Source organism: Sus scrofa, chromosome 9, assembly GCF_000003025.6.
Source record: "Sus scrofa isolate TJ Tabasco breed Duroc chromosome 9, Sscrofa11.1, whole genome shotgun sequence".
In the NCBI taxonomy this organism is placed as follows: Eukaryota; Metazoa; Chordata; class Mammalia; order Artiodactyla; family Suidae; genus Sus; species Sus scrofa.
The window spans coordinates 9,279,752-9,306,669 of record NC_010451.4 but is presented as its reverse complement, the minus strand read 5'-3'; the positions used below and the strand labels follow the sequence as shown (position 1 = coordinate 9,306,669).

The 26,918-nt window shown below is 43.0% G+C and overlaps 2 protein-coding genes across 12 annotated transcripts in view; one reads left to right on the top strand and one right to left on the bottom strand.

Annotated features, from left to right (window-relative positions):
• SPCS2 (signal peptidase complex subunit 2) lies at nt 1,064–26,153 on the bottom strand. The gene is made up of 5 exons (XM_003482563.4): nt 25,708–26,153; nt 15,065–15,148; nt 14,077–14,237; nt 7,354–7,488; nt 1,064–1,965 (listed from the first exon to the last, which is right to left on the bottom strand). Exons 1-5 carry the CDS (start codon nt 26,002–26,004, stop codon nt 1,779–1,781), a joined length of 864 nt encoding a protein of 287 aa, XP_003482611.2. The 5' UTR covers nt 26,005–26,153; the 3' UTR covers nt 1,064–1,778.
• XRRA1 (X-ray radiation resistance associated 1) overlaps nt 25,977–26,918 on the top strand; it is a 124,991-nt gene continuing 124,049 nt past the window's right edge. For 5 of the 11 annotated variants that reach the window (XR_002335533.1, XM_021062503.1, XM_021062496.1 and 2 more), the window contains exon 1: nt 26,048–26,179. The gene's annotated coding sequence lies outside the window, so the exon portion shown is untranslated. Of the gene's footprint in view, nt 26,180–26,918 lie in introns of all 11 variants that reach the window. The other 6 variants (XR_002335534.1, XM_021062500.1, XM_021062501.1 and 3 more) reach the window with 3 other exon arrangements.

Genomic DNA, 26,918 nt, shown 5'->3' with positions numbered 1-26,918 from the left:
TCAGGCTCTGGGATCTCTGACAGATAGTAACTCCTTCATATAAAAATGATTATCCAATTACACACTTTTAAAAGCTTCAAGGAGCTGACAAAGTAGGATTATTACTAGAGGAAAAAAAAAAAAAGACACTAGAAGCTCAGAGAATTATATGGCCTATCCAAAGTTTATGGAGATGAAGAGTACAGAGTCCAAGGCTTCGAGTCCTGACCAGTGATGCTCCACAATCCCCTACTGTGTGGGGCTAGACAGGGGAACATTCCCATGTCAGAGGAAGGTGTGCTAAGTAGGATTTCTTAAAAGCTGATTATAGTTTTAGGTATGAGTGAGGCTCAGCTGGAACTCTCCGTATGTAAAGCTGGAGAGACAGTATTCCCACAGGTCACAGGTTCTAGGCAAGTGCCCAGGTCTCCATTCACAACTGGAGCTGGACACATCAGGTTTAAATCCCAGCTCCATCACTAGCCGTGTGAAATATTATTAAATTTTTGTGCTTCAGTTTACTCATCTATAAAATGGGGATAATGGGAGTTTCTGTTGTGGCACAGTGGTTAACGAATCCAACTAGGAACCGCTAGGTTGCAGGTTCGATCCCTGGCCTTGCTCAATGCGTTAAGGATCCAGCGTTGCCAGAGCTGTGGTGTAGGTTGCAGATACCGCTCAGATCCTGCATGGCTCTGGTGTAGGCTGGCGACTGTAGCTCCGATTAGACCCCTAGCCTGGGAACCTCCATATGCCGTGGAGGCGGCCCTAGAAAAGGCAAAAAGACAAAATAGAATAAATAAAATAAAATAAAATGGGCACAGTAACAGTACCTACTTTCTTAGGGCTGCTGTGAGCATTACCACAGTATAAGTTAAAGCCCTTTAAGTACCTGGAACACGCCCCGGGCACAGAGTAAGTACCGTCACCACTGTTCTCAGTGGAAAGCTAGCACTTCCTCACCTACAGGTTCTCAGGGGCCTCTGGCCAGTGCAACAGCCTAGAAATCGAAGGAACTTAGAGTCATAAGACCACTACTGTTCACATGTGCTGTTCAGTTCCTTCCATCAAGACTATGACTCCATTTTTTTCACATCTTCTTTCCTTTTATTGAAAAAAATTTTAGAAAACGGCAGTTAATAAAGGGCACAAACAAATCAACAGGGAAATCAACAGGGATATACTAGTGGAAAACATAGACAAGATAAAACTAAAAATACCATTGGCTTCTTTAATTGGTTAAGAGCACAAAAATGTAACAGGCAAAAAGTCTTTTTTAAACGAATTAAAAAGCTGTGTTTTCTTCCCCCAATTCTCCCCAAGTCAGATATATACACACCCACAAAAACGGTGTGTGAAAGAAAATTGTTGTACACAAGAAGTTGTATCCTGAATTAAGGGAAACAGCTATTGAAACGGGCATTAACACAATAAAGTTAGCAACAGGTTAACAATTAAACTGAGTCTTCAGAGGCGGCATGGCACAAAGCTATACTATATAAAGTACTGCTAGGTATGAAGGAAGAATTTGTACAGCTCTTAGCAAAAATGCTTTTCCAGAAAAGCAAATCAAAACAATGCAATCAGCAGACCAAAGAGGCTATAGCTAGCTATCAGAGCTACAACTTCTCATATCTGAGCTAGAAAATCCTATTTATCCAGAATAGACTAAAACTTTAGGACAAAATGGGGACATTTTTAATATCTCTTACGTTAATCCATTTTAGGGCTTCTATTTCTTTTCCCTCACCCTTCGATTCAGCACGATCCAGCAGAAAGATGGCTGCTTTTAGAACTGGCTATTTTATTTTTCTTTCTGTGGCGAGACTGTCATGGAGCCTTGATATTTCAGGCTCGTATGCATCCATGACCAGTGTCCCACTGTGGTCAAAAAACTTAGCAATGGACTTGGTGAACTCGGCTTCCCGTTGCTGCTTTGTTCTTCCACTGATGAAGGTCAGCTTCAGAGTGTATTTGTCATCGAACCTAAGCAAAGATAACAAATCCAAGACCAAACACAGACATTCAATCAGTAACAACAGAGCACCAAGTGTTTTTGAAGAACTGGGCTGAGCTGGCTACTGGTAATGCAGGGGACACACAGCATTGTCCTTTAAAAGAAAATCCAGGGACACCTTCAAGACAGATGTTTGGGTTTAAAGGCGTTGCCACACCTTCCCTGACTGAATTACCACACGCCTCCTTTACCTCGTCATAAACTACTGAACCACAGGGACCATCTTCTCCCACTTTGTTGTTATGCTAGAAGGCAGGGTCTTCCCAGTAGACACTCCTCTCCAATCTTCCTTGACTAGTTCCCATTTGTTAATACTATACTTGGGCATAAACTTCTGGGAAAACCTCCCAAACACTCCCTAACTAGGTCAGATGTCTCACCTTCCTCATCCACAGAACTGTTCATCAACAGTCAACCCCAATACTGAGTGCCTAGCACCTGCTAGGTCTATTGACAGGCTCTCGAGCTGTCAATGAAATTAGCTATTGAGATGCTAACTATGTATCTGTGTTCTTCACTTGTCTCAGGGATTCTTGAGGGCAAGGATTTCCTTTTTTTTTTTGGTCTTTTTGCCATTTTCTTGGGCCGCATCTGCAGTATATGGAGGTTCCCAGGCTAGGGGTCGAATTGGAGCTGTAGCAGACACTTGAGCCTGTCCGCCCCCCTCCCCCCCTGGATGTTTAAAACAGGAAAACTACCACCTACTTTTCAGGATCACTGCTATGGCTATAACAGTGCCTATGATTAACGTGCTCAAAAAAAAAAAAAAAAAATTTCACAGCTTGATAAATTGTTGTCTAGCCAGTTACTTCCAACCTGGAGAGCTAGGAGTCCTTGAAGTATTTTCAACACCTCAAAATTTTTTCTCCAGCTCTGATCAACTGCTGCTGATATGACATTCATTTTTGAATTTGGAGCCCAGTTTCATGGCAGGACATGATCTAATGCATTTCAGAAATAGTTACTCATTAATTCAACAAACATTTATTCAGGACCAACCATATATATTAGGCAATTTTGAATTCTAAGGATATACAGCAATGAACACAACAGACAAATCTGTCTTTGAGACTTTTAGTGTGTGTGAAGGGAGTCAATAATGAAATATAGCAAGTCTTCACCAAGCAGATGCTTGAGCATAGCATAAAAAAGGTGAGAGAACAAGCTATCTAGACAAAAAATATTCCAGGCAGAGGACACAGTAAATGCAAAGGCCCTGAGGCAAGTACATGCTCAGAATGTCTGAATAAGAGAAAGGAGGCCAATGCCAACAGAATGGAGAGGAAGAGGATGAGAGCTACAGAGATGAGGAGTGTGTTTGCATGTGTGTGGGATGCAGAGAACAGATTAAGTATGGACTTGTAAGCTATGCTTAGGACTTCAGTTTTTTCCCAGTGAGAGGATTTTGAGCTGCGGGTTGAGCTGATCTGCCTTATGTTTTAAAAGGATCACTCTGTCTACTGGAAATAGACCGTGGGCAGGGCAGGGAGAGCAGCTGCAGAGGTCCATCAGGGCATTCTTAGAGTAACCTAATTGAGAGATGACGGCCGCAGAGGAGATAGTAAGTGGTTAGAATGAATATAATTAGAAAGCAGAGCTGACAGAATTTGCTGACGACCTATTTGAAGGACTGAGAGAGGATTCAAAATGATTCTGGAGTTCTTGCCTGAGTAACTAGAAAGATGAAGCTGCCATTTTCTCCATTGCAGAAAAAGGGAGAAAGCAGGTTTAGATGAGGGACAGCAGTTAGGTTTTTAATATGTTAAAATTCTGAAATGCTTATTAGGAGCCAGTGTTAAACAGAAAGCCGGGTCATGGCTGGAGTTGAGAGAAGAGGTCTAGGATGAAAATACTGATTGAGAGATCTTCATCATTACCGACGGAATTTAAAGTCCTGAAAGTCTGAGAGTTCCTGCTGTGGTGCCATGGGTTAAGGACCTGGCATTGCTGCAGCTGGGATGTAGGTCCCAGCTGTGGCTCGCATTCGATCGCTGGCCTGGGAACTTCCATAGGCCACAGGTGTGGCCATTAAAAAAAAAAGTCCTGGAAGTCTGGATGACATTACACCTGGTGAGTGACTATAGCTGGAGAAGGGGTGCTAGGAGTATGCACTGGTGGCATTTGAAATTTAGAGGAAGGAGATAATGAAGAATCAATGAGGAGACTTGGGAGAAAACACTAAGGTAAGAAGAAAATTAGAATATTATGGTATTTTAGAAGTCTAGCTTTTTTTTTTCCCTTTCCTTTTTGGCCACCCAGCAGAATATGGAGTTTCCAGGCCAGGGATCAGATCCAAGCCGCAGCCGCAGCGACACTGGAGCCTTAACCCACTGTGCCAGGCTGGGGATTAAACCTGAGTCCCAGTGATGCCCTGATGCCGCAGATCCTGGTGTGCCACAGCAGGTTCTCCTAGAAGCCTAGTTTAAAAAAAATAAAAAAGCTTAACAAGGAGAGAGTGAGCTACTGTGTCAAATGCTGCTGACAAGTCAAGTATAATGAGGAAAGAGAAGTGAAGATGATGGGAAGGAAGAAGGCAAAGGGAGCAGAGAAGTGAGAAGACCACGTGAGGAGAATAAGGGAAAAGAAAACAACTCATTTAGTTGGGAGAAATTACATCTGTACACTAGAAAGAATGACCCAGCAGAGGGAGAAACGTCCAGTAAAGGAGAAGGATATAACCTAGTGGACAAATGGAGGCTTCAGATAGGCACTGAGAGAAGGTCCCATCGTGGTGCAGCAGAGACGCAGCCGATAGGAACCAGGAGGTTGCGGGTTCAATCCCTGGCCTCACTCAGTGGGTTCAGGATCTAGCACTGCCACGAGCTGGTGTAGGCTGCAGATGTGGCTTGGATCCCATGTTGCTGTGGCGAAGGGCGGCAAATGTAGCTCCAATTAGACCCCTAGCCTGGGAACCTCCATGTGCTATGGGCGCGGCCCTATAACGACAAAAAAAAAAAGATAGGAACGGAGAAAGAAGGCAGTGTGTGGTGAGCGCTGAAGTGGATAAGGATGGGAGACTTCTGATGGCTGCTATCTTCTCAGAAACAAAAGCTGAGAGTGGAGATGGGGGAGGAGGGCAGGAAGTTTGAGGACAGAGGTGAAGGTTTGCAAGACCCTCTAGGACAGTGGGAGAGTAGAGCGAGTAACTGGACTGCAGAAACGCCATGGATCTCAGCCAGCTAAGGAGGAAGCGAGACAACGAAGAAGAGAGGGTCAGGGAGAAGGGGGTGGTGGACGCCTCCGGGGCTGAAGGGCTGTGGGACAAGAGAACGAGAAGGAGATAAACTGGAAAAATAAACATGCTCAGAAAGTGGGATACTTGAAAATGAAATTATGGAAGGTAGTAGTTATCAGTAATAGCAAAATCTAGGGTACTGTCCAGGGAAAAAAGTATTTAAGACGTGGTGGTAAACAAGATAATCAAAGGAGAGGAAGTAAAACTGAGAGGCCAGAGGACTGGAAGAATCACGAAGCTCTGAAAGGAGCGATGTTAGACAGAGTGCCAACGAGCCAGGCGCCAGGGCCGTGAAAGAGAAGTGCGCCTGCATCCAACCATGAGACGTGAGAGAGGTGGTCTGCTTCACCTCCATGGGCACCAACAGTGCAGCAGGTGGTAAAAGTCAGCAAGGAATGTTAAAAAAAATTAGAACCCTCACACACTGCTAGTGGGATTGGAACACAGTGCAGCTGTTTGGGAAAACAGCCTGGCAGGTCCTTAAGCAATTAAGAGTTCCCATATGATCCAGCAGTTCCTCTCAAGTAGGTATATACAGGGGAAATGAAAACGTCTGTCTACCCACAAACTTGTATAGGAATGTTCATAGCAGCACTATTCTTCATAGTCAAAAGGTGGAAATGACTCAAATATCCATCAACTAACAAATGGATACATAACAAAGATCATGTTATGTGATTCCATTGCTATGAAATTTTCAGAACAGGGAAATGTATTAGAAACAGAAGGTAGACTAGTGGTTATCTAAGGCTGGGAGAATGAGGTACCTCTTTCAAAGACGATAATGTTCTCAAGTGACTGTGGTGATGGTCGCGAACATCTTGAAATACACTAGAAACCACTGAACCACACACTGTATAAGGAGGTCAACCATGGTATGTGAACTATACTTCAACGAAGCTGTTAAAAAAGGCCTAAGTCAGAGGGAAAATAATTCAGTCAACATGTTGGGACGGTCTAACATTCTGCACCTCTGCTTTCGTGGTGTGGCACGGGGTGGAGACTTACGACAGCTGAGACCAAAACGGCAGCTAGGAGCCCTGCCAGGAGACAGAGAGGAGAACTCGGCTGCAACTTCCAAATGAAAGTCAGCTCCTCCTCACAGGCATCTCCACAAGTTGGTGATGAAAGGCTGTTTGGCATCGATGCTATAAATAGCTTCATATATGTGAATAACTGTACTTAAAATCTGAGAGCCTACTATGTGCCAGGGACTGCACCATGCATTTTTAGAACAGTGACTAAAAGCATGAGTTCTGGGCTCAGACATGGGCTAAATTCACTTGGGGGCACTAGCCCTCCCTGAGGTTGAAATTCATGTATAACCTGTAATCACTCCTTCATACAGATGGGTTCCCCTGTATTCATAGTTCCACATCTGTGGATTCAACCAACTAGGGATTGTGCAGGACTTCGGTATTGACTACTGAGCAAGAAGTCCTTGTATAAGTGGACCCACACAGTTCAAACCCCTGTTGTTCAAGAGTCAACTATGTATACCAAGTGGCATCCTCCTGACAACTCTGAGTCATTTTTTTTAAACTTTCCTAAAGCTTAAATAGTTCACCTGGTACACCAGAAGTCACACAGCTAGAGAGAGATGAGCTGGAATTTGAACCTGGTTCTGGATACCTAGAAAGACCTGGGGTGTCAGCGGTACAAGCTACACCCACTGCTGGTCAGAAACAGATTGAACTGTGCTTCTCTGAGCTGCCCAGTGCACTGCTTCAGAGAGTCCTGATTGCACAGACTGCAGTCAGGACCACAGAAGACACAGAAGCTAATGGGGTTCTTCAAAGATAACTGACGCCATACCTTTGGCCTTTACAGTTATATGTTATAGTTTATAATTCTGCTAATAGGCTCAGTTTATTGACCACAAGACACATCGTTCTTCATTCTTCTACCAAAGTGCTTTTGCCTACAGTTTATTCCCAGAGCACAAGCTCAGAAGTTCACTGCCAGGGAAAACCGTCTAGTCCATTCGTAACCCTCTGTTCATTTTATTTGACTAGCACTACGATCTGCAAAGAGCAGGCATAGAAAATAGTCTGCGGATGATGACTCAACACCCAGAGAAAACGCAACATTAGGATTTAAGACTTCGTGAGGATAGTCATACCTTTTGAGACTGGATGACAGCTGCCAAATATCATCCGGATCCATCCCTGTAGGATCTTTCCTGTGGGCCACGAGGAAAATGCTCTTCTCCTTATACGACGTATAAATGGTCAGGATCCCCATCATCACAAAATAGGTTCAGACAAAGTTAAGGGGAAAAATCCACAAACATACACTCAAGAGAGAAATGACACAAATGGACAAGCAAGGGCCACACAAACTTTCATAGTGACAGTCCTAAAAGAGTTTTGTCTTGCTGCAAAAACACAGAAAATGTGACTATTTCATTTTCACCCTTGTTTATATACCAAGACAGGCAAAGCTCTCTCTCTGGTTAACTCTCCAAAGAACATCTCGAAAATAGGAAAATGGTAGAAGGCATGTACCAGCTCTCATCTTTCCTGTTCAAGGACAACACGTATGAGAAGCTTCTCTATTATCTAGTTTGTCTCCACACAATACAAAACTAGTAATCACAGTGGATTTGATCATGCTCAACCAATTTCAAGGGTCATTAAAAAAGAAGAAAACTGACTTCTGATTAGTTTACTACAAGAACAGTTACTTCCTGTATACATGTAGGCTTATTATTATACTTGGTTTTTGACAGTATTAACTACCATGTTTGAGTACGTGTGTGTCAGAAACTGGCACGATAGTTTTGTGTATGTGTGTCATTTAAATTTTATGAAGGGGACAGGCAGGAAAGTATAGAACAAAGTGTAAGAGCTTTGCAGTAAAGCAGCCCTAGATGTGAATTCTGGCTTTTAGCCAACAAATTACTCCTTACCCTAAGGCCTAATACTGTCACCTCTAAAATGGGGATAAAACTGACTTTTTAGAATTGTCATGAGATTTAAAGATGGTGTATATATTTTCAGTGTCTAGTACACAGAAAACATTTACAATGGTTGTCATTACTATTATGTATAAAAACGACATGATTATAAACATGGCAAGATCTTTTAAATAAATATAACCAAACAAATGAAATTCCATCAAGGCACTTCTCTTGGGTGGCCATATAATTGTAAGAGGATTGCTGTTACTGTTCAAACCTCATTGGAACGCCTCTGTGAAATGTCTTTAGAATCCATGGCATAGGCTTCTGAACTGCTATAACAGTGAAAAAGTTCATACTAGGATGATATATCTGATACTTAAAGGAGTCAAGATGCAAATTCTGGGACTATGATTTGTGATCAATTTGGCTAATAATTTTTTTTTTTAGCTGCATGTCCAGTACACAGAAGTTCCCAGACTGGGGATCAAATCCAAGCCACAGCAGTGACATAAGCTATAGCAGTGAAAATGCCAGATCCCTAGCCTGCTGAGCCACTGGGGAACTCCAGGATAATACCATTTTTGATCAGAATATGCTTTATTCAATGGCTTTCTAATTACCTCTGAAGAAAAAATCCCCAAAGTGTAATTTTTTAGAAATATTTTAGGTAGGGTAAGTTACAACAAAACTGCCTACCAAAATGATTTGTTTTAAACAACGAGTACAAAGCAGACATGCAATAGCCCTAGGTAGCTATTAAGAATGAGGTAGTCCTGGAGTTCCCACTGTGGAGCAGCAGAATAAGGATCCTGCATTGTCTCTGCAGTGGCATAGGTTCAAATCCTGGCCCAGGTACAGTGAGTTAAGCTGCTGCAGCTGCAGCTCAGATTTTATCCCTGGACTGGGAACTTCCATGTACTGAAAGTGGGGTCAAAAAAAAGAGAGTTCCCGTTGTGGCGCAGCAGAAACAAATCCAACTAGTCTTCATGAGGATGCAGGTTCAATCCCTGGCCTTGCTGTGGCTGTGTTGGCTGGCATCTGTAGCTCCAATTTGACCTGGGAACTTCCATATGCCTCTGGTGTAAAAAAAAAAAAAAACAACAAACAAAGAGATAAAAAAAGGATGAGGTAGTCCTGTACATACTAATATGGAAAGACATACAATATATATATTTTTTAAGTTAAAAAAAAGTTGACTTGGAGTTCCTGTTGTGGCTCAGTGGAAACAAATCAGACTAGTAACCATGAGGTTGCAGGCTTGATCCCTGGCCTTGCTCAGTGGGTTAAGGATCCAGCATTGCCCTGAGCTGTGGTATAAGTTGCAGACAAGGCATGGATCCTGCACTGCTGTGGCTGTGGTGTAAGCCGGCAGCCACAGATCTGATTCTACCCTTAGCATGGGAACTTCCATAAGACATGGGTGTGGCCCTAAAAAAAAAAAAGTTGACTTGGGGAGGAGGGAGTGGGAACTGTTAGAGGGGGTCGGCGGTTTATGCGGTTTAATCTGGCTTTAAGAGGAACCACAGGAAAACTATGAACATATATAACTTTATATATCAATGCATTATAAACTCATTTGATTTTTATAATAATTCTGAGTGTGTATTACTCAATTTATAAGTGAGAAGCATTCAAACAGTCTCCAAAAAGTTAAGTTCTTTTTTATTTCTTTTTTTTTTTTTTTTGTCTTTTTAGTTATTTCTTGGGCCGCTCCCGCGGCATATGGGGGTTCCCAGGCTAGGGGTCCAATCGGAGCTGTAGCCACTGGCCTACACCAGAGCCACAGCAACGCGAGATCCGAGCCGAGCCGCGTCTGCAACCTACACCACAGCTCACGGCAACGCTGGATCGTTAACCCACTGAGCAAGGGCAGGGACCGAACCCGCGACCTCATGGTTCCTAGTCGGATTCGTTAACCACTGCGCCACGACGGGAACTCCCAAAAAAAGTTAAGTTCTTATTAGCATAAGGCAACAAAATAATTTGGAGTTTCTTTTTTTTTTTAGGGCCGCACCTGCGGCATATGGAGGTTCCCAGGCTGGGGGGTCTAATCAGAGCTGTTGCTGCTGGCCTACACCACAGCCACAGCAGTGTAGGATCTGAGCTGCATCTGTGACCTACACCACAGCTCAGGGCAACACCAGATCCTTAACCCACTGAGCATGGCCAGGGATTGAACCTACAACCTCATGGTTCCTAGTCAGATTCGCTTCTGCTGCGCCACAACGGGAACTCCCAGAATAGGTTCTTACTGTTACAGAAGCCACACTTACATCTCAACATCGGTAACTTTCAGCCCAGCCCCTTGGCTTCAAGGAAACCCGACACATATCTGAACCTTCAAAATCTGATCTCTTCCTAATGCAAGTACACCTCAGATATTGTGGGTTTGGTTCCAGACCACAAATATAAAGTAAGTGTTGCAATGAGTCACACCAAATTTTTTGTCTTCCTAGTACACAGAAAAGTTATGTTTACATATATTGTAGTCCGTTAAGTGAACAGTAGCATTATGTCTAAAAAAAAACAATGTAGGAGTTCCTGTGTGGCTCAGCAGGTTAAGTATCTGATGTTAACACTGCTGTGGTGTGGGTTCAGCCCCTGGCCCAGGAACCTCTGTATGCTGCAAGTGCAGGCAAAATAAATAAAAATTTAAAAACCAATGTACATACTTTAATTAGAAAAAAAAAACTTTATTGGACTTCCCATCATGGTGCAGTGGGTTAAGACTCTGACTGTAGCAACTTGGATGGCTGCAGAGATGTGGCTTTGATCCCCAACCTCGCACAGTGGGTTAAATAAAGGATCTGGCATTGCCACAGCTGTGGCTAGAATTCAATCCCTGGCTTAGGAATTTCCATACGCTGTGGGTGCAGCCATAAAAGTTAGCCATAAAACTAAGTTGTAATCTTTTTGCTGTTGGAGGGTCTTGACTCAATGGCTGTTGACTGAACAGACCGCTGAAGGTTGGGGTAGCTGTAGCAATTTCTTAAAATAAGACAACAATGAAGCTTACTGCATCAATTAACTCTTCCTTTCATGATTTCTCTGTAGCACGTAATGTTGTTTGATGGAATTTCACCCAAGTAGAACTTCTTTCAAAATTCTAATCAATCCTCTCTCAATCCCTGCTGCTTTATCAACTAAGTTTATGCATTATTCTAAATCCTTTATCATTTCAACAATATTCAAAACATCTTTACCGGAAGTATATGCCAGCTCAAGAAACCACTTTGTCAGAGTTCCTGCTGTGGCTCAGTGGAAACGAATCTCACTAGCATCCATGAGGATGCAGGTTCAATCCCTGGCCTCACTTAGTGGGATAAGGATCCCGTGCTGCCGTGAGCTGTGGTGTAGGTCACAGAGGCGGCTCGGATCTGCATTGCTGTGGCTGGTGGCTACAGCTCCAATTCGACCCCTCGCCTAGGAACCTCTATATGCCTCAGGTGTGGCCCTAAAAAAAAAAGAAGGAAAGAAACCACTTTCTCTGCTCATCCATAACAAGCAACTTCTCATCTGTTCAAGTTTGATCATGAGATTGCAGCAATTTAGTCACATTTTTAGGCTCTACTTCTAGTCTTCTTGCTATTTCCTCACTTCGAGGTCATTCATGAGGGTTGGAATCAACTTCTTCCAAACTCCTGTTAATATGTGCTATTTTGTCCTCTTCCCATAAATCACAAATGTTCTTAGTGGCATCTAGAATGGTGAATCCTTTCCAGAAGGTTTTCAATTTACCTTGCCCAAATCCATCAGAGGAATCACTATCTACAGGAGCCTTATGAAGTATATTTCTTTTTTTTGCTTGTTTGTTTTTTTGCCATTTCTCAGGCCGCTCCTGAGGCATATGGAGGTTCCCAGGCTAGGGGTCCAATCGGAGCTGTAGCTGCCAGCCTGCGCCACAGCCACAGCAACGCAGGATCCGAGCCGCATCTGCGACCTACACCACAGCTCACAGCAACACCAGATCCCTAACCCACTGAGCAAGGCCAGGGATCGAACCTGCAACCTTATGGTTCCTAGTCAGATTCGTTAACCACTGAGCCACGACGGGAACTCCTGAAATGTATTTCTTAAATAATAAAATCTGAAAGTTGAAATTACTCCTTGGTCTGTGGGCTGCAAAATGCATGTCAGGTTAGCAGGCATGAAAGCAACATTAAACTACTGAACACTCCCATCAGAACCTGCCTGAGTGCATTGTCAATGAGCAGTAATATCTTGAAAAGAATCTTTTTTTCTGATCAGTAGGGCTCAACAGTGGGCTTAAAATAGTCAGTAAACCGTATTGTAAATTGATACGCTGTCATCCAAATGTGCTGTCCTCCAGACTCTCTTGTTCCATTTATAGAGCACAAGCAGAGTAGATTTAGCATAATTCTTAAGGGCCCTGGGGTTTTCAGAATAATAAATGAGCACTCACTTCAACTTAGAGGCATTAATAATGACTTAAAGTCATTAGCCCCTAACAAGAGAGTCAGCCTGTCCTTTGAATCCTTGAAGCCAGGCACTGTTTTCTCTCTAGCCATCAAAGTCCCAGATGGCTTTTTCTTTCAACATAAGGCTGTTTCATCTACACTGAAAATCTGTTGTTTCGTACAGCCACTCTCATGAATGATCTTAGCCAGATCTTCTGGAAAACTTGCTGCTTCACCTTGCACTGTTATGTTACAGAGATGGCTTCTTTCCTTAAGTCTCATGAATCAACCCATGTTAGCGTCAAACCTTTGGTCTGAAGCTACTTTACCTCTCAGCTTTCATAGAACTGAAGAGAGAGCACCTTAATCTGGATGAGACATTGGCTGAAGACAATCCTTAGCTGATTTGCATCTTCAAATAACCAGACCACTACAACTTTCTCCATTTCAGGATTAAGGCGGTTTCACTTTCTTATCATTGGTGTGTTCACTGGAATAGTGTTTTTAATTTCCTTTAAGAACTTTTTCTTTGTATTCACAATTTATCTGTTTGGCACAAGAGTCTTAGCTTTTGGCCTGTTTCAGCTTTTCTTCTTCTTTTCTCTCTTTTTTGCCACACCCACAGCATGCAGAAGTTCCTGGGTCAGGGATCAAATCAGGAGTGACAACACCAGATCCTTTACCTGCTGAGCCACCAGGGAACTCCCTATCTCAGCTTTCAACATGCCTTCCTCGCTCAATTATTCCTAAGCTTTTGATTTAGAGTGAGAGACACTTAAACACTTCCTTTCAGTTAAACACTTAGTGGCCACTGTAGGGTTATCAATTGGCCAGTGCAATATTGCTGCATCTCAGGGTATTGGGAGAGATGGAGGGACAGCCAGGCTGAAGCCGTCTGGACACACACACATTTATTACGTTCATTGTTTGTGGTGCTTCAGAAAACAATTACAACAGCAACATCAATGATCACTGATCACAGATCACCATGACAAATATAATGATAATGAGAAAGACTGAAATACTGTGAAAATTACCAAAACGTGACAGAGATACAAAGTGAGTAAATGCTGTTGGAAAAATGGTTCTGATAGACTTGCTTATTAACACACAGGGTTGCCAGAGACTTTCAATTTGTGGAGGAAAAAAAAAAAAGCAGTACCTGTGCAGCACAATCAAGTGAGGTATGCCCATACCCTGGAATGAGTGGCTTGAAGCAACCTGGTCTTACGGGAGAGGAATGCAAAGAGCTGGTTCTCACTATTAATGTGTGGCTTGTTATTAGGTGCTCACACCTGGATTATAATAACCTCTACATTAGTAACTACACAGAAATAAAGATAAATCTAGATCTAAAATATCCATGATAATTATGACACAAATTTCCAGATGCACACACTTCATAATCCTAACACTAGCAGGCCCCCAAATCAAAGTTTGTTTTTTGTAGGGAGCAGAGAAAAGCATCCGTAGAGATTTTAAAAAACTGTCAGTAGAAAACAAACCTGATTTTAAAGGATATGATATGACACACAAAGCCAAAACAGGCTTGGACTCTGGAAAGGGGTGCATATAATCCCAAATCAAAGCCACTATGGCAAAGAAACAGGAGATGGTACAGATGGTGAGGCGACCGTCAATTAGACCAAAATTCTCCACATACTTGTACTTTTCCAGAAGTACCTAGTGAGAAGAACAAGGAGTCAAGCTAAAAGGAATACCTCTTTCCTTATACCTGCTTTTATTCTTAACTTCCATGATGAAAGTTAAGTTAATCATGCAAATAACCAAGTAGTTTCCTCAGATCAAGATTTTGCCACTCAAGCTGCTTACAAAGATCCCAGAGATAAAGTTCATCAATTTCGCATACATTGAAAAAAAAATCCACATTTCCTTCCCTAGAAGGAAGCTAATTACCCCACTTCCTTTTTTTTTTTTTTTTTGGTCTTTTTAGGGCCGCACCTGAGGTATATGGCAGTTCCCAGCCTAGGGGTTGAATCAGAACTGCAGCTGCCGGCCTACACCACAGTTCAACCTATGCTGCAGCTCATGGCAACGACGAATCCTTAACCCCTTGATCGAGGCCAGGGACTGAACTCAGGTTCTCATGGATATTGGCTGGGTTTGCTACCCTGAGCCACGACGGCAACTCCCTTTTCTCCCCCTTTTAAGTGCAGACATGATCCAGCATGGAAGAATACCTCTATTCCCTCAACCTTTTGGCTCTAGGCTAATTAACCTCAAAAACAGTAGCCTACCAGCTTTCTAGAATTCAAAATTTAGAGAATTTGAGGAGATGTGAGGTAATTAAAAATCACATTTTAACACATGCTCCCCTACATAATCTGTGAGGATTTTAGAATCTGCTTTCTGGTTCAATTCCTAAGACTGAATACTAAGGTCACTCCAAGTCACAGCTGGAAAAAACCCTGCAAGAAACAGGCTATCAGCTGCCCACATACTAAGAGACCCTCCCTACCCCCTCCACAACTTCCACCTCAAGAAAATACCTTTTTGGCAGAATCATCCAAAGAATTTTTCACAGCCGATCCATCCCATTTGTCAATTTTCACAGGCTTATCATCAATCTTCCACTGTCAAACAAATAGGTAAGTTGCACATTAAGAGATGTGGCGTCTTACTGAGATGAACTGCTTCCTTAAGAGCATCCTCATGTTTATATAACATTTATTCTCTCTTCTGATGCTGGACAGCTAACAGAGCACTTAAAAAGGAAGGTGAAGGAGACTAGGTCACTAGGATCAGGTGGTACTAACACGACGTGGCCAGTCTCAGTGCCAAAAGTCCAATCAACAAGCTCCAAACCGGAACACTGACATGGGCTACAGAGATTATAGTGTGACTCAAATATCCCGTCCCCATTCCACCCAAATGTGGGAATGGAAAGGAATTCCGCATGCTCATTCTTTCATCCTGTGATCACAAAACTCAGCCAACATACACCCATGAACTTTAAGACACTAACAAAATGATGAGGGTCCCTTTAATGTTATTTTTGTCTGCTAAGAAACAACTTGTATATTTTACCAGCATGTCTTAACTGTAGGGAAACAGCACATCCAGTGTAACCTATTGGAAAGCACTTTGAATTAAAAACTGAGTCCTAGCATGTTGGGTATGACTTGGGACAAACCCTGTTTTGATTTCCCTCATCCACAGAGGTTTATAAGGATTCCTAAACACTGTGCTAGTCAGAGGAAGTGGTTCTCTCACACACTGTTGTTCTATCACAAAATGGTAGAACAGCTATGGGTAACAATTTAGCACCTTGGATTCAACTTCCCACTTCCAAGAATTTTTTCAAACCTGCACACATATGAAATAATATATGAGACTAGCAATGTATCGGCACTGATGATAGTAAGAAGTGACTCAAACGCTGGCTGGGGACTGGTTAAACAAACTATGGTAAACCAGATATCCTGAGAAGGGAGGGGGACATGGGTGGGAGTGAGACTTCTCAATGTATATCTTTTGCTAACCACCTGAGTATATTACGTAGTAAAAATTTTCTAACATTCAAGTGACTGTGAACACAGCTTAGGAGGAACAGGGTCCCCCAAGGATCTGATAAGCCCGCCTTTTATAGATCATCACGCCCAAAGCTTAATTGTTTAGACCAAGTGAGCAAATATGGTATTTTATAAAAACTACAAACCAGGAGTTCCCGTTGTGGCTCAGCGGTAATGAACCCAACCAGTATCCACGAGGACGTGGATTCAATTGCCAGCCGTGCTCAGTGGGTTAAGGATCCAGCGTTGCCATGAGCTGCAGTGTAGGTCATAGATTTGGCTCGGATCCCAGTGTTGCTGCAGCTATGCTCTAGGCTGGCGGCTGCAGCTCCAATTCGTTCAACCCCTAGCCTGGGAACTTCCATATGCCGCAGGTGCGGCCCTAAAAAGACCCCCCCCCACCCAAATTTACAAACCAGCAAGCAATCCAAAATTCATCTGGCTTTTTAATACATATTTTACTGAAGTACAGAAACTTCATGTTTATCTTTCTGATTGAGCATAAGTTCAGAGATAGTGCATATAAAAAATTAAAAAAATGGAACAAATATCTGTGAAAAGTGAAATTTTAAATGAATGTAAAATATAATTCATCAAACTTAATTTTGTGATTCTCTATACCATTACACAAAAAGACAAACTATGAAGTTTGTTGGGAGAAAAAACACAAACGAAAACAGTCATATTCCATGTGATTAAAAGTCAATCAAGGTTTTTTCCCTCTGGTGTCTCATAAAAACAAGAATTTTCTTCAGGAAAATCATGAGTGGCAACATGTTATAATAATGATCCTCTCAGCCTGCCAGCCTACAAATCAAACATGATGCCTAATTTTAAAAATACAAATTGAGGAGTTCCCGTCGTGGCACAGTGGTTAACGAATCTGACTAGGAACCATGAGGTTTCAGGTTCGGTCCCTGGCCTTGCTTGGTGGGTTAAGGATCTGGCGTTGCCATGGGCTGTGGTGTAGGTCGCAGACATGGCTTGGATCCTGAGTTGCTGTGGCTCTGGAATAGGCTGGCAGCTACAGCTCCTATTAGACCCCTAGCCTGGGAAACTCCATATGCCGCGAGCGCAGCCCAAGAAATCGCAAAAAAAGCCAAAAACAAAACAAAACAAAACAAATTGAACCAAGAAGAAATTAATAGGATATCTAAATAGCTCCCTCAGTTAGGTAAATCCCATTTGATAACAGCAAGCAAAAAAAAAACAAAAAAACAAAAAAAACCCCTGTACAGCTAGAATCCAAAACAGAATTTGAATTATTTGTGAGTCAAAGATATTAACAATTTTTTTGGCTCATTCCAAAAATTTTTAAATAAAATTATATTCTCATAGAACCTTAGCCACACATCACTACCTGCAGGGCATCACAGAAAAAAACCTTTCCTCTATAATTCAGAGGGTAATTTGGAGTTTTGGGATTAGAAGCCATTATAATACATGCTAAAATAGCCTCAGCTCTAACTCCACTGGTACCTAGAAGCATCTTCAGTAAATGGAATAAGAACATTTCCAGTGAGTTAAACGAACAAGAAAGTTTATCACTGATTTCTCAAGAGATGGGAGCATCATTCACTCTGTGTACATGAAAAACCTTAGCCTATTTCAAGGCGAACGGCATTTCTGCCATAGGACAGAGACATACCTGGAGAAAGGGCATGAGGGTGGGGCGTTCCCATTGTGGCTCAGCAGCAAGGAACCCAACTAGTATCCACGAGGATGAGGGTTCAATCCCTGGCCTTGATCAGCGGGTTAAAGATCCATCGTTGCTGAGAGCTGTGGTGTAGGCTGCAGATGTGGCTAGGATCCCGAGTTGCTGTGGCTGTGGTGTAAGCTGGCACCTGCAGCTCCGATTCGTCCCCTAGCCTGGGAACGTCCATATGCCACGGGTGCAGCCCTAAAAAAGACATTAAAAAGAAAAAAGACATAGCAGATGTGGTAACTCTGCACGTAATTCCTCTTCCCCTCATTTCCTCCTGCATAGTATAAATACATATATATTGCACGTAATCAACAATCACAAGTATTGACTTAGTTACTATTTGCACCAAGGGCATATATGTACACAAAGAGTTCTGTAAGTTATTTAAAAAAATAGCAGTCCTGCATCTCCTTAAGATTCTTGTTACTGTCATTTCTCACTCCTCAGACAGAAAGACTTATTTCAACTCCTTTTGCTGACTTTTTAGGTATACAACTGAAGAAGAAAAGTTTATATAGTTATAGAAGATCAATATTGCTTTGGTCTTTTTTTTTTTTTTGTCTTTTGAGGGCTGCACCTGCGGCATATGAGGTTCTAGGCTGGGGGTCTAATCAGAGCTGTTGCTGCTGGCCTACACCACAGCCACAGCAACGCTGGATCCGAGCTGCATCTGTGACCTACACCACAGCTCACAGCAATGCCGGATCCTTAACCTGCTGAGCAAGGCCAGGGATCGAACCTGTGTCCTCACGGATGCTAGTAAGATTCATCTCTGCTGAGCCATGATGGGAACTCCAGTTGTGGGTCTTTGAAAGATTTTTTTTTTTTTTTTTTTTGGTGAAGTTGACTCGAAAGGTTGTAAACATGAGCGTTTTCCACCACGTGAGCATACGAGATGGTGTGCAAGCACTGACACACTGAACCTGGACTTCCTAGCCCACAAAACTGTGAAAAATAAATTCCTGTTGTTGAAGTTACCTGGGCTACGGTATTTTGGGGAGAACAGCCCAAACTAACTAGTTTAAAGATAATACTAAGTAAGGGTTTATGAAATTTGTACAAGGTGAAAGCTAGGAAGTGATAAAGCTAGGACTCAGTTTTCATGATTTCAAAACCTGTGCTCTTTCACTGTTGCACACTGCTTCCCACAAAGTATAAGGAATTATTAGCGATCGAAAACAAAAGGACACAAAACAGACCCCCTGAAGTACCATGATTCTTATCTAATAAGTTATAGTTAATAACAAAAAATGTAAAAAAGATTTTAATCTTGAATATGCTACCCAAACCTACAAGATATAAACTATTTTGAATTCTCCATTTTCCTCCACTTAAAACCAACTGCAATTTGACTGAAAGTAGTTCAAAAAGCTTTACTTTAAGGAAGTTCCCTTCGTGGCTCAGTGGTCAACAAACCCAACTAGGATCCATAAGGATGTGGGTTGGATCGCTGGCCTTGCTCAGTGGGTTAAGGATCTGGTGTTGCCGTGAGCTGTGGTATAGATCACAGATGCGGCTCAGATTCTGCATTGCTGTGGCTGTGGTGTAGGCTGGCAGTTGTAGCTCTGATTTGACCCCTAGCCTAGGAACTTCCATATGCCAGGAGTGAAAGAAAAAATAAAAAAATAAAAAAGTCATGTTTTAAAGAATCACTTCCCTGCCACTATCAACATAAAACATTTTATCAAATAAGCATACTTGATGCCAGATCTGGAGGGCTAACCACTCACAAAAATTATGTATTTGATGGTTTTAATACAGTACAAAGACTCACTTTAGTTATGATTCTCTGCTGCAAATTCAAACAAGAAAAAAAGATTTTTGGTAACGGTGAAAATAGAAGTAGAGTTAGGCAGTGATAAAGACCTCAGTGGATTGCTTCATAAAGTTTCTTAGCTTCACAACTGGGCTGTTAAGACTCAAAGGATCCCTCAATTCACACTGAAGAGACGAAGGATACCGTAGGTGAGTTGTGCTCATGCAAGGTCCCTGCTCCGGTTTTAAAAGAACTGAGCATGGCTCTAAGAAAAACTAATACACCTTTTCTCTCCCTTCTTTGGTCTCACCCAGTTTGGAAAGTGGATAACAGGCTGCAAAGGGGGAAAGTAGCAGGAGATGAGGCACAGGACAGAGGGAGCATATTCTAGACAGCCTTGTTTACTAGGCTAACAGACTTGGGACAAAATCTGAAACAAGCAATGGAGAATATTTTAAGCAGGTAACAACACCATCAAACTTACGGTTTGCTTTTTTTTAGTCATTTTTAGTGGCAACCTAGCAGATGGACTGGAGGGGAGTAACACTGGAAATACATCAGATGGGGCCTGATTTAGAGCAGCAGCAAGGGGGATGAAAGGAGACTATTTCTAGAGTAGAATCAGCAGGACTTACTATCAGACTAGTTATAAAAAACATGAAAGAGAGACAACAGAGATGACCACTCTTCCAGAATTAGGGCTTCCACAAGTGTCTGAGCTGTCATGCTGTTTTCCAAGAGAAGGAATACAAGAGGAAAGAGGAGAAATACCCATTGGTATATGCTGAGTCTGAGAGGTATACGCTCTATAATTACACTGATTTTAGAACTTTCTAAACCAAAATCAGATCGTGAACTGATGGCAGACTCAGAGATACTGTTCAAGTTGGAATATGCACCCTTACCTCCCGTATGCACACATCTGGCAAAAGATCAGAAAGCAGCAAGTTCAAAATAAAAAAATGTTCAATTTGGGGCGCTAATGACATCTACCTTGAGAATGCTATCATCTAATTGAGATCCTAATTCAGAAATACTAGGATATCTCAATGAAAGATACAGCTCTTGGTGACACACTTAATCTTCAATTCCAATCTATTTTTTTATAAAAACGGCCAAGAAATACTAAAATGAAATTACTTGCTTAATAGAGGCTTATTATTGGCTGCAGCGATCACTGGAGTTATGCTGGAGGTCAGAAATGACCATGTGGGAGTTCCCGTCGTGGCACAGTGGTTAACGAATCTGACTAGGAACCATGAGGTTGCGGGTTCGGTCCCTGCCCTTGCTCAGTGGGTTAATGATCTGGCGTTGCCGTGAGCTGTGGTGTAGGTTGCAGACGCGGCTCGGATCCCGCGTTGCTGTGGCTCTGGTGTAGGCCGGCGGCTACAGCTCTGATTAGAACCCTAGCCTGGGAACCTCCATATGCCTCGGGAGCGGCCCAAAGAAATAGCAAAAAGACAAAAAAAAAGAAATTACCATGTGTTAACTGTGAGCACAGACATTCATGGCAGCACCAGAGAAACTGGAGGTCAGCAGACTGGCTCTGGCTGCTAGTCTCACACACTGATCAGAGAACTAAGTGGAGATGACAAGCAGGCATTTGGACATTTAAGTCTTAGGCTCCGTGGAACAGTCCAGGCTGGAAATACAAATGTGGAAATCATCAACTTATAGATGGTATTTAAGCCATGACACTGGATAGGTATTTCCTTGGCATGAGTGTAGACAGAGGCTTGACAGTATTTACAGGACATTATTACCAAAAAAAAAAAAAAAAAAAAAATCAACAACAATAAAGACAGAGACAAGTGGAAGAAGAGGAAGACCAGAACAAGCGGTGTTCTAAGAGTCACATAAAGACAATAAATATTTTAAGAAAGAAGTAAACGATGAGTCAAATGTCCAAGGTCAAGTAACATGAAAAACCACCACTGGGATTTGACAAGAGGGAAGGCAGAACACAGAAATGGTGCAGGCAGCACCTAAAAAGGGGCCTGGGCGGGTGGAGGTTATTCATGTCTGTGTTACACAGTGAGTAGTTAACTCAACAAAATGTACACATCAGTGGTTTTTAATGTACTCACACAGTTGTGCAACCATCACCATCTAATTCCAGAATATCTTCATCACCCCAAAAGAAACCCCAAATCCATAAGCAGTCACTCCAGGGAGTTCCTGTTGTTGGGCAGTGGAAACGAATTCCAATTATTATACATGAGGATGCAGGTTCAATCCCTGGCCTTGCTCAGTGGGTTGGGGATCCAGCATTGCCATGAGCTGTGGTGCAGCCCGGCAGCTACAGCTCCAATTTGACCCCTAGCCTGGGAACTTCCATATGCCATGGGTGCAGCCCTAAAAAAGACAAATTAAATAAGTAAATAAATAGGTCTGGATATAACTTCCAGAAGCTACAGTTCAACACCACATTTTTTTTTTTTTTTTTTTTTTTTTTTTGGTCTTTCGTTGTTGTTGCTATTTCTTGGGCTGCTCCCGCGGCATATGGAGGTTCCCAGGCTAGGGGTTGAATCGGAGCTGTAGCCACCGGCCTACGCCAGAGCCACAGCAACGCGGGATCCGAGCCGCGTCTGCAACCTACACCACAGCTCACGGCAACGCCGGATCGTTAACCCACTGAGCAAGGGCAGGGACCGAACCCGCGACCTCATGGTTCCTAGTCGGATTCGTTAACCACTGCGCCACGACGGGAACTCCTCAACACCACATTTTAATAGCCAAAACAAATCTAGCCAGGAGACAGAAATCCAGCTACGAGGTTAAAAGGATTTGGATATAGTTCTGGATAGCATGCTTTAATACCACATGGCAATTTTAATAGCCAGAACAAATTAAGCAAACAATTTTTCTTTATAACCTGCTGTGTAAAACAAAATGCTCTGATGTATTTTGGGGAAAATAACTTACTGTAATGAGCTAAGTTATTCTGTGATGGAAGCTGGAAGGTTATATTTGCACACCTATTTTTAGGATCAGGAAATGAGAATTGCTTTGTTCTTAAAGTCAGTTTCATAGAAGCAGAAATTCACAGCTGCTTAGGGAAAACTAGAAACACATTTGCATCTCTTATTACAGTTCTTCATGGCAAGTGAAACTACAGCTGCAGGAAATAAAATAACCCTCCAAAATACCAAGACAAATCAAATCAAAGAGATTGTGAGCCTCTCATTCCCACAAAGCAAGTTTCTCTATTCATTCAGCTCCGACTCCACTGACAGTAACATTTTCCCCATGTTTTCTTCCACAGTACCCGCAGCTTTCAGACAGTTAGAGGCACCATCCCCTAAGGCCGTTTCTGAAGACCGAGGTGGCAGATCTGAAGTTTTTTCTCTGCTAAATTCAATGCTCCGAGTACTTATTCTGTGTTGATCACTTTAGAGAACTATAACAAACTGGACAAATACAAATTGGTAAAATACAAGACAGTATGTCATGTTAAGTGGCAGCTTAATTCTTATGTGCAATAAATGCTAGAGACTTCAGAGGAAGAACTCAATTCAAGGCTGAAATGAAGTTTTCCAAGAAAAAGCACCTCAACAGCTGCTGACTTATTTTCTCTCTCCTGGGCCCCTCACTTCCTGGTCAATTCTTTTTTTTTTCGGTCTTTTTAGGGCCATACAAGCAGCACATGAAGGTTCCCAGGCTAGGGACTGAATCAGAGCTGTAGCCACTGGCCTACACCACAGCTCACAGCAACGTCGAATCCTTAACCCACTGAGTGAGGCCAGGAATTGAATCTGCGTCCTCGTGGATACTAGTCAGATTCGCTTCCTCTGAGCCATGATGGGAACTCCATCCAAGGCCACGTAGTTTTTAACATGCTGTACTAGAACTCAAACTTGTCTTTCTTTTTATCTAAACCCTATATACTAGTATACCCTATATACCTTTTTTTTTTTTTTTTTTTTTTTTTTTTTTTGCTTTCTACGGCCACAGCTGTGGCATATGGAGGTTCCCAGGCCAGGGGCTGGAACTCCAGAATACTTCTAATTTCTCCCACTCTAAACTATTGGAATAATTTTTCTAAAACCACTATCTATAGATATATGCTATCTATATAATGGTTTTAGAAAAACTATTCATATACTATATGTATATAGTGGTTTTAGAAAAACGATTGACACTCTATTATATGTATATATATGTGTATACATACACACACACACATATACATATGGCTTAAAACCCTTCAACAACTTCCTATGCCTACTTCAAGCAATACATCCCCTCCTCCATCTGGTTTTATCTACTTGCCACTACAGGTCTCTTAGAGAACAGTCAGTCAACTCATTACCTAAGAAACACCAAGCATGAGGCACCCACCATGGACCTTTGCTCAAGGACAATCCTCCCTGGTAGGCAGTATGTCCCTGTCTCTCTCAAAATAAGGTCACAGCTCCACTCTCAAACATGAGGTCTTTCCTTGGGGGCAGTCACTCCCTCATCAGTTAGATCTTAGGGATCATTCTCTCTCTAACTTCTGTAAAAGGAACAGATGTAAATACCAAATACTTTTTTTTTCCCTTTCTTTTTTCGCTGCCCTGTGGCATATGGAGTTCCCAGGCCAGGGATCAGATTTGAGTCGCAGTTGCAGCAACACCAGATCCTTAACCCACAGTGCCTGGCCAGGGATTGAACCTATGTCCAGTGCTCCCAAGAGGCCACCGATTCTGTCATGCCACAGCAGGAACTACCCAAACACTTCTGTTTAATATTTTGGGTACCCCATGTCCTATATGCAGCTATATTGCGTACTGATTTCTTTTGTCTGCCATCATGCTTCTCTGTTAGATACTACAAGTTATAGACATCTTTCACCTGTATTATCTCATTTGATTCTCCCCCAAATCCTAATATTTCAGGTGAAGAAAGGGAAGCTTAGTGAGGTTAACTGACTTGTCAGTCTTCATACAGTTTGAAACTAGCAGAGCTATGTCAAAGCCCAAATCTTATGATTCCCCAAATCCAGGTTCTTCCAATAATGCACCAATGCCGTATACTTTTCAGTAATCACTGCCTTTGAAGACTGTCCACACTTCATGTTTGCCTACCATGTGTTACACACAGAGAAGTCTGAAAGCTGTTTTCAATTAAAGTAAACAATCCTGATTTTTCACTCTATTAAAATAAAGACCCCCTGTGTAACATTCCTTATCAAACTGGCCCAGGGCCCTAAAATGAGAGAATTGGAAGGAACCTTAGGGTGGATGAAGACTAACTCCCTCATTTTACAAATGAGGAAACAAGACACAGGGAAAACAAGCATATTTCAAGGTCACACAGCTAATTAGACGCAGGCCCAGTACTAGGACCCAGATCTCTACACAATTGTTACTTTCAAAATGCTATGCAAAGGGCAGGAAGGGCCTACCCCGAGAAGAAGTTTCCTTTTTTTTTTTTTTTTTTAATTTTTTTTTTTTTAAGCCCTTGTTGCTAAGACTGCATTTAAAAAAGAATAAAGCAAGAAAGAGAGAAACAGAGAAAGACTGGATGGGCGGGGCGGGGGGAGAGAAGAGTGAACAGGCAGCAAGCTCAAGAATCTGATTCACCTAAGGCACTTGGTGGCAGGAAGAGAGGGGAAAGGGTAGGGGGTTGGGTGAAAAAGGCGAGAGAAAAAAGATAAATCTTAAAAGCTTCCTGTCAGCATGTAGGTCAAGTTCAGTATTCGGGGTATCACAACAAAACGCCTAGAAACTTTAGTAAGCAAAAGGCCAAAGGCACTCTAGAATCAGTAGCAAAACTCAAGTGTGGCGGGGAGTTTGGACACCACTGACTTCAAACAGCTGCCTTCATTTAGTCGAGATTCAGCTTTCCCTGTCGGTGAAACGGGCACACTGAACAGTGGCCCCGAGTACCACCGAGGAAAAGCGAGGGCCGCAGGAAATGTGGAAATAATCAAATTATCCTAAGTAGCAGCAGTGGCCGAGGTTAAGGACCAAAAAGGAATGAAGTCCTAAAGAGGAGAGAGCCCGAGTCTGAGGTGCGTAGAGAGCTGAATACAAGGGCCCGTAGGGTCCCCGAGGTGGGCCAAACGAGGACTCCCCTAGAGAAGCCGCATAAGAAAAGGGGGGAGAGGATGGTGGGCTCGCCGCCTCCCAGGAGTCCCCAGGCCTCGGCTGTCCCCAAAATCCGACTCCTCACCTTGTCCAACAAGCCGCTACGGCTACTGCCCGTCCCGCAGCTGGGACCGCCGCCAGCCCCACTACTGCCTCCGCCACCACCGGATCTCCCACCCTGAGCAGCCGCCGCCGCCATCTTTCCTGCCTGTGCGTCTCCCTCCCCTCCTACTTGTCCGAAGCTGATTGGCTGGAACTGGCGGCGTGGCGTGCCGCGCGGAGTACATCGGGACCCGTAGTTCAGGGCTGGCTGACGCGAGGTTGCCAGCGGAAGTGGCCGCGGGGCTTGCTGGGACTTGTAGTAATCAGAAGCTCCAGCCATCGGTTGCCGCCTACTCGGCCAGCCAACGCGTCGCGGTTACTAAGGGTTGGAGAAGGTAGTGGTAAGCGCCACCGTGGAGCTACTCCGAGATCCCCGGGAGGCTCGCCGAGCTGCCCGCCTGACCGGGACGTCGCCCCCGCGGAAACCTCGGAGGCGGAAGCGACGCCGGAGGCAGGTGCGGCTGGAAACTTAGTTTCATATGTAGAGTTTCCCAAAGAAGCGAAGGAGCTTGTCTTTAATCCTTTTCTACCCCTGTTACTGCCCTTACCGGTTCTTTGGTGACTGTCATCTTAGCTGTTAGTATTGTTTTCGTATTTTAGGGAACTCACATTCATTGTCTTCTATCTGCATTTGTAGCCATGCTCTCATTTAGTCCCGTAACAGACCAGTCAGAGGAGGATACTAAGAAACTTAAGGCCAGAGAGCATGTATCAGAACCTAGTTTAGAAGCCGGGTTTTTTTGTTTTGTTTTGTTTTTGTTTTTTACATCAAACCCGTGTTATACTCCCTTTGCCATTGACTGGGGTCCTTGAACCCTCTAATCAATAGAAAATGGTAAGAGGCCAGATGAGAAATTCAGGTGAGGCTTTATTGGGACTCCTGCTTTAATGCTATGGAGCAAAAATAAGAAACAGGTGCTCCCTGAGGGAAGGAGGCAAGCTGGTCCCTTAAATGAGATGAAAGAAGGGGAGGAAGGGATGGCTCAGGTGGTCTGCCTACTGCCTTGGTGGTGCTGGGATTATGCCCAGTACCCTCCTCACTCTTGGCACCTCAGAAGTGGCAGTTGGCTTATGGCCTTTTTGTGTTTTATTGTTCATAATTTGCCTCAACTGTGCTTGCATGCAATTATGTTTTGTTCCTTCTTGTTTCTTTGTATTTTGTTGCTCAAGGCGATGTCTGTCCAGGTGCAGGCA